General features: G+C 35.0%; 1 protein-coding gene across 1 annotated transcript; it reads right to left on the bottom strand.

The window, feature by feature from the left end:
• Positions 1 to 300: 300 nt before the first annotated feature.
• On the bottom strand, positions 301 to 4537 carry LOC111881429 (lysine-specific demethylase REF6). The gene is made up of 7 exons (XM_023877824.3): positions 3540 to 4537; positions 3338 to 3416; positions 3129 to 3196; positions 2832 to 2982; positions 2231 to 2742; positions 1780 to 2154; positions 301 to 1703 (listed from the first exon to the last, which is right to left on the bottom strand). Exons 1-7 carry the CDS (start codon positions 4369 to 4371, stop codon positions 547 to 549), a joined length of 3174 nt encoding a protein of 1057 aa, XP_023733592.1. The 5' UTR covers positions 4372 to 4537; the 3' UTR covers positions 301 to 546.
• Positions 4538 to 8107: the final 3570 nt, after the last annotated feature.

Raw genomic sequence — 8107 nt, 5'->3', positions numbered from 1 at the left:
AAATAAAATTATAGAAACCGTGCGAATTAAAAAAATAAGTTAGAGACCAAACATGCAAATTATTTCAAACCACAGGACCATCCTAAATCGTCAATGCTTTTCATTAAATATAGATTTGGACTTTTTTATTGATTAATCAAATTCTATTGGTTTTTCTTTTCCCCACATACTTGAACCCAAACAAAATGACGCGAGCCCATTACAAATAAAAATTTAATATTAGATGCTCAGATAACAAATATAAAATATTTAAGAATAGTAGATAAGACACCAACACACGCAAAGATAAGCAAATTGCACCATAACTCTTTACTTTTATATTATATTATATAGTAAAAGTACCAAGTCTAATAACAACACCAGCCTCAAAGAAAGGCCACTTTATCCCCTCTCTCTCTCTCTCCCTAACCATATATATATATATAAAGGGGTATATTCCTCCGATAGAAACTACAGTTTCTTTATTCTATAACCAATCATTTAACTTAAAAAAAAACTACAACCCCTCTTTGTTTATAAAACTTATTCCCTTTCTTATTCTTAAACTTATTTTTTCTTTTTGACCACCGAATGTCCGGTAACACGCTTGTGACGGCTAAAATCCGACACAAACCTAAATTTCTTTCCACATCCTTCTTGTTTACACATATACGGGCGGGCTTTGGTATGGATCCTTATATGTTCGGTCTTGGACCACTTCCATTTGAAGGTCTTGCCGCACCCGGGCCACGGGCATCGGATTGGCCGGTCAGCCAGATGCACACGTCCGTGCTGCAACAAGTATTTGTGTGAAAAGTATATCTTCCCACACCCCTCTACAGTACACACGTTCCTTTTATGAGCCATAGCCTCTTCCTCACTCCCAAACCTCATCTTACACCCTACAACATCACACCCAAATTCCCCCTCTTTCTCTTTCTCTTTCTCTTTTTCATCTTCACACACACCACCTTTTTTTGCTTTCTTCTGCGGACTTTTTGTTCTTCTTCTTCTTCTTCCGGTTGTCGTTGGCCGATAATCGTCGTCTGATTCCGAATCCAAATCCGAATCCGAATCCGAGTCGGATTCTCTTGGTTTTTTGTTAAGATTCGGGATTGTTGTTCCCTTTCGGAGGCTTCTCCTACGTGGTCGCCTCACACCACCAATCAGCAACGGTGGAGATGGCGATGCTGGTGGTGGTGACGGTGACAGTGACGACTCCACTATAACAGCCTTCATCTTTCTCTTCCTGCTGTTTTCAATTTCAGGTTTCCCTTCCACCATTGACAAAACCGAACGACTGGTTTCATCGTGTTGTTCGAGATCTCTAACCACTAGCAATGGATGAACCTGATTCGACATCCAAACTTTCCCGCACCATTTTCCCGCAACCACGGGCTTCTTTTGCTTGCCGGATGGTTCTGATATTGTTGATTCAGTTGACGGAGGAGGAATGCGTCCGATTGCGTTATGGATAACCGAGTTGTATGGCATCTGTTTGGCATAATTCGGGGATTGACTAAGTCTAGCACTGTAGAAAATGTCGAGCCCTAACCTAACCACCCAATCCTGGTTACCATGTTCTGTTTCATCGTTATCGAGAGCCAATCGTATCTTCGCCTTATCGTATTCGTTAATATCTCGATATCCGAGATCTGTCCAGTTTTGATAGTTTCCTAATTCTTTCGCCATGGATCTTGCTTCTTCGTCTATTGTTGGATAATCTGAAAACGATAAGAAACCCGTTAATAAATTCTGCAAATCGTTAAAAACTTTTTTTTTTTTTTGATTATCGGATACCTGGATGACAGAGGAGCAGCATATGAACTCCCCCTACCGACTGCAGAATTTGTTCGACTTGATGAGCATGATGTAGACAGAAAATGTGCGTTCTCGCACAATCTTCAGGTTTTGTGTTGATATGAGGCTCTTCTGTATATTCAGATCGACTCATTGAACCATCCGATTCTGTGAAATATTTGCTCGATTTAGATCTATCAGAATCATCTCTTTCCTCGAATTCAGAGCAATCTCCATGAGCTATTGCCACAAGCTGTAAAGCCAAAGCAACAATATCCTGTGGTTTTGCAACTAACGTGGTACCCGAGCCATCATCTTCAGATTTGTTCGGAACATCAACCAGATGATCACAATCGCGCTTCAACACTTCCCATTCTTCCATAAACAAATAAAAAAAATAACTCAGAAATCATATGTTTATATTGAACAATTAGAGTTTAATTCATCATACCTGACGAGGATCCGAGATCAACCGCATTTGTATAACTAGTAGCATTAGCAGCAACAAGACCATTAACACCTCGAGTTGACATGAGGTAACCTGCAGCTTCCTTTGATGGCTGAACAATTGCAAAACAAGAATAACACAAAATCCCACATGTAACACAAGAGAATACACTTGCAGGATCGGGTTTATGGATCCCGTTTTTCACAATCACCCTTTTCTTCTTTCTTGGTGAATCAAAGCTATCAAATGAAGATTTTCTTCTTGAAGACAATCTTTCATCATTTTGAATGCATAAACCAAGGGACAAATCACTACTCGAATTCGATGGAATCCAACTTGTTAATGCTTCTTCAGAAAGAACTACAATCGGAGACCCTTGGCCTAAAAGATCAAGCAACTTGTTGTTTTGCATCATGTCCTGCAGAAAAAGTCTTTTTACCAGTGCGTCTCCTTCGCCTTTCAACTTATCTTTCAGTCTGGAACTTCGAGGTTCAGGCCTGATGCTCTTTCGGCCACTGTAGAAGCAAATAAAACACAACATTTTAAAATTTTCTTATACAAATTAAGATCAAAATCAACCATTGTTGAAGAACAAAGAACAAACTTTGCAGACAGTGATAGTGCTAGATCATAATGTAGCTGAGAGTGAGACACCAGAGGAGCAAAATTAATTATAACCCTTCGAATTGCAGCGTCTCGTGCAACCATCAGCCATCCCGGGGTTGCAATATTAGTCGCTTCCGCACAGTTGAACCCTATAAAAATAAAGTAAAAAAATAAGTCTAAAGAAGATCCAATCCATAATGAAATTGAGAATATCATTGTACTGTATATTTTAATATATTAATTTGTGTAACATAACCGATAAAGTTTCACAAGGAAGAAAATAAGGGTGCTTTACCATGACTAAAGCCAGAGTGATAAGCTCTAGGGAATGTGACGACAAATTCTCCAGCATTTTGCACCAACCTGAGTATAAATGTGTGAATTAAATGTAAATTTCTAACAAACTTAAAGCATTAGCTATTAATAAGCTAGAAAAAAACAAAAAACAGAATAAATAGCAATCAAATTTTATTTTATTTTCTAGCAACACAAAAACAGGATCACCTGCAGCAAGGAACATCGGCCTTTAGAAGAACTTCTGGGGACATAACTGTGTTCTTCTTCGCAAGCATAGCAACAGTTACTGAAAACAACACAAATAAGTGAATAACATCAGATTTAAGCAACATAAGAAATTACAGAGCAAAAAAAAAAAAAAAAAAAAAAACAGGGGAGATTAAAAAATTAATCATAGTTTAAGACATACCAATTGGATTAATCTCTCCACCATAACCATGTGTTCTGACCACATCCTCAAAAGCAACAGCAGCGTCCATGGGCACGCCATACCAGGTTTTGGAAGCACCCATATGCATGTAATTCAAGCTATGGAGGTCATGATCTTCGACATGCCAAGCAAACCAGCTAAACAGCATGGAAATGTAAACCATGGGTGAATTGACACCAGATATTTCCTCCTTTATGAACCTCAATAGAGACCCTTTCGCTCTTGAAGCCGCATTCATATTCCATTGGCTTTCCGCCACCGTCATGACGTCACCAATTTCCTTCTTCCCCTGTTTCAACCTACCGACTGTTTGATCAAATGCCGATCCGGGCATGTCATTTGCGTACTCAATGGAAAATGGTTTGCCCATGTAAGCCTTCCAGTAAAGCGTCTCCACATCTAACGCGGTCAAGCACCTCTTCGGATTTGATCCCTTCTTCAAGTAATTTTTCTCGAAGCTTTTGGCCTTGGCTTCAAATTGGGCCAGAGTGTAGTGCTCCTCGCTCTCCCAAACGGATTTCTGAACAGGTCGGAAGTGCCTACGTGGGCAAAAACCGATCTGCTGCCCCCTGGTGGTGAATGTAGGTGATGAATCAGGGTTTTGGGAAGACAGAGACTCATTTAGGTTCGAAATTATGGTTTTCTTGGGCGATGTGGAGACAGGTGGGATGATTTTACAGATTCCATACTTGGAAGCTTCTTTTTCGATTTTGAAAATGTATGAAATTGGATCCTGAAACTCGGCTACGGTTGGGTGGTACTCTGGTGCTAAGGGCAGAGATTTCAACCAAGGAAAAACCTCTTCCCCCATCAAATTAACAACCAGTAGGCAGTAGCTATAAATTTAGGGAATAGGAAGGTGTATAAAGAAATGAATGGAGGTTGAATGTAGAAATCGAAAACAGAGAGAAGAACTAGCAATGGGCCATTGCTGTTGCTAAATTGCTCTCTGATTACTCTCCCACTCTGTGTTTTTCTTTCTCTGTGCTTTCAGTTTGTGATGCCTCTGTTCACTTCAGGTTCCCTATTTATACAGGGGAATGGTGGAAAACAGGGGGCAGATGAATGAAGTGGTTTTGGGAAAAAGAAGATGGTTTTTCACTTGAATTCTTACTACTTGAATGCTACAGATGGAATGAAGTCATCAAAGAAGAAATTTGGGTTATTCTTGTAATACGTGTCACATTTACAATGTCATTTGCTTCCAAGTAGACACTTTGAGGATCAAAATTTCATAATTTCACGTTTAATGTAATTTCGTCATCCACCTAAGGTTGTTGATGAGTTGTGAATCAATAAAGATAAGGAAGAGCCCACAACCGATTGAATTTGTTAGGATGGATAGATGTTATGATTACAAATACAATGCAATTCTTGGAAAAGAAAAATAGAATTGCTAAAAAAAACCGATACAAAGGAAGTGGCTCTAATTAAGCTTTTGATTTTGATTCTAATGTACAAGATGATGAACAATTTGTTTAGCTATTGAGAAAGAATAATGAATGTTTTCAAGATTTTCAATCTATTTTATAAACAAAATAAATGTAAGTAAGATATATGTCAACACATTGTGAAAATAAGGCATATGTGGCATGTTCTATATTTTATGGGGTTTGACTTTTATGGTTTGCAATATTTTTCTAATAATATAAATGATAACTATAAGTTCTTGAAAAGATATCAATATCTAATAACAAATTTGTTTTTTAAACAAAAATTGTCAAGATTAGTTAAATAAATGATGGCCAGAAGTAAATATGAGTAATAAGTCATTTAAAGTTTTCATGTTAAATAATTGGTTTGACACATACATCAAATTTAATGGATGATTGTCTTTTAAAACATATAACTATTTTAGGTTTTAAAAGTTTAAACAAAATGAAGAAATAAAGTAGATTAAAGAATAAGTGACTATATTCCTTGCTATAAATCCATGGATTGTGTGTGGTCTATATCATCATTTGTGTGGCTTTTATAGAAGTATACGGTATTCATTCCTCCTTTTGATCATTTACAATGTAACTTTTTCTTAATTTTATATGTTTTTAATTGTAAATAGGAGAAGATCTCGTAAAAGCTTATATTGCTAATCGTAATTGTCAAGGCTTCATTTGTAATACAATATATGACAATACTGAACTTTGTATAATGTTTTGACATGCATCGGTGACAGTTATTACGAAAAATTCATAATTTTTGTCCTACAAACTGATGTGGAACTAAGATATGCTTTTGATATCTCATTTGTACAAAAACATGAATATCCTACTCACTCTCATCATCGTAAATATCCATTAGTACCATGTATAAAAAGGATACATGCATGATGTTGATTTAATTTGCAAGTGAAAACGCAGTTAGATATAATTATAATAGTAAACAGATCGTTTATATTGTTAAACTTGTGTGAATATTGTGTAGATGTCATATGATTTTAGAACTGTTGGATTTTAAGTTTTTCTAATGTACGTCAGTCGATACGTGTTTACATCATTTTCTTTTGAAGACAATTAATTCTCCGTATATACGACATGGTTGTGGATATTTAATTGAAGTTAACCATAAAGTTGACGCAATATACCGTGACGTTTGCTTTTGTCGAATAGTTAGTTATTATTATTTTTCTATAATTGGGCATTAACAATCATGCAATTTGCTCTTCACGTAAAAACTATGTTTTCTATTTACATTTCATGTCTTTCTCACTCATTTCTTTTATGAAATCATTTCCGGTGGAATGATTATTTCTTAAATTGGTTTTTGAACATGATTGTTATGTGTTCGGTCTCATCTTTTTATGGTTTCTTTCTTCGTCAAGTTTCTTAAATCATTTTAGGGTTTTGTTGCTTCTTTGCCAATGTATTCGATCTTTATTTTTATTCAAATACGCCACCATCGAGATAAATGGCCAACATAATGGTTTTCATAGTAGTGTCTACAAAACAAAAGCCAAAAAATTGGTAACATTTCGACACCCAATGGACCGAAGAAAAAATTCTTCAAGATAAGTCAGAAAGCAGCATGTAAGGATGTGGAATGTGATTTTGGAGTTCTAAACTGCAAGTGACACATAATGGAACATGTGACACATCCATATCTAATAAAACTTTACGATATATTATGTATACATGTATCATGATCCATCATAGGGTAGCTGAGGATAAAAGGCGGAGTATTGCACAATATTTACGAATTGAGTCTCGACATATTCAGTTTGTACCATGTTTAACATAATATTTGCATAGAGTTGTTGACATTCAAGACGAGTAAACTCACGAGCGGCTTTAACAAGACTTGATCGATCATATCTACGACGCTAATGATGATGATGAGAAATGTATTTTGAAAAAAAAAGATTATGTAATTTATATTTATGTTATGTTTTAGAATTTTTTTATAAAATTATGTAATTTATATTTGAAATTATCAAAAATATGAAAAATAAAATAAAAAAAATTAAAACTTGCAAAAGGAATGATATGTAAAGTTACTTTGATGTGGTGGTGTGGTGATTATTTTCTAGCCAAAATAGTGTGATATATAAGGTGGCAAAAAAATGTGAAGGGGATTATTCATACCCACAATTCCCACCCTACCATTAGATATTTCAAATATATATAACATTATGATTTTTTTTATTAATATAGTATATTATGTATATGTTTGCGTTTGGCATATTATATATATATATATATATATATATATATATATATATATATATATATATATATATATATATATATATATATATATATATATATATATATATATATATTTATTTATTTATTTATTTATTTATTGAGACTCATAGTTTTTCTATATTATTTTTTATAATTATCTTTTAGACAAAAATCAATAACCCTCTAAAGGTTGCAAATAACATTAGATGTATATTTTTAGGAAAATCTATCTATACTATTTATCATTGGTGCTAAAAATAATTTGGGAGTTTTAATTATATTACCCAACCATTTTTATTTTTAGTTTTTGTAATACAAAAAACTACAAACATTAATTAAATGTTTTATATTGTTTTAACTTGCTCTCCTCCTCTGTTTTTTTTTCTCTGTAATTTCAATTTGTGGGGCCTATGTTCTTCTCTCTGTGTTGGTGATTTATACACGGGAATGGTGAAAAACAGGGCAGATGAATGAGGTGGTTTTCGAAAAAAAAAATGGTGGTTTTTTACCTGAATTGTGTTTCTTTCGGTTACTACTTGAATGCTACGGATGGAATGGAGTCATTAAAGAGGAAATTTGGGTTATTTTTATAGTACGTGTCACATTTACAATGTCATATGCTTCCAAGTAGACACTGCAATGTAACACTTGGATATTGATAACTTTCTTATTTAGCCTCTTTATCAAAAAGTTTGCAAAATGGTCCCTCAGCTAGTATGCAGGGCGTACTGGAGTGGTACGCTTAACGTACTAGCCTTGCATGGATGCGGAGCTTATCCACGTACGTTGAGTTTCGAATCGTTTGGGCTCATGGTGTTGGGTCATGTTTGGACTCTTGATGGTTAGGGCCTTGTTGGGCCATCAAAA

This window comes from Lactuca sativa, chromosome 1, assembly GCF_002870075.4.
Source record: "Lactuca sativa cultivar Salinas chromosome 1, Lsat_Salinas_v11, whole genome shotgun sequence".
Classification (NCBI taxonomy): domain Eukaryota; kingdom Viridiplantae; phylum Streptophyta; class Magnoliopsida; order Asterales; family Asteraceae; genus Lactuca; species Lactuca sativa.
The sequence above is the reverse complement of the archived record's forward strand: the minus strand, read 5'-3'. Positions and strand labels throughout refer to the sequence as shown.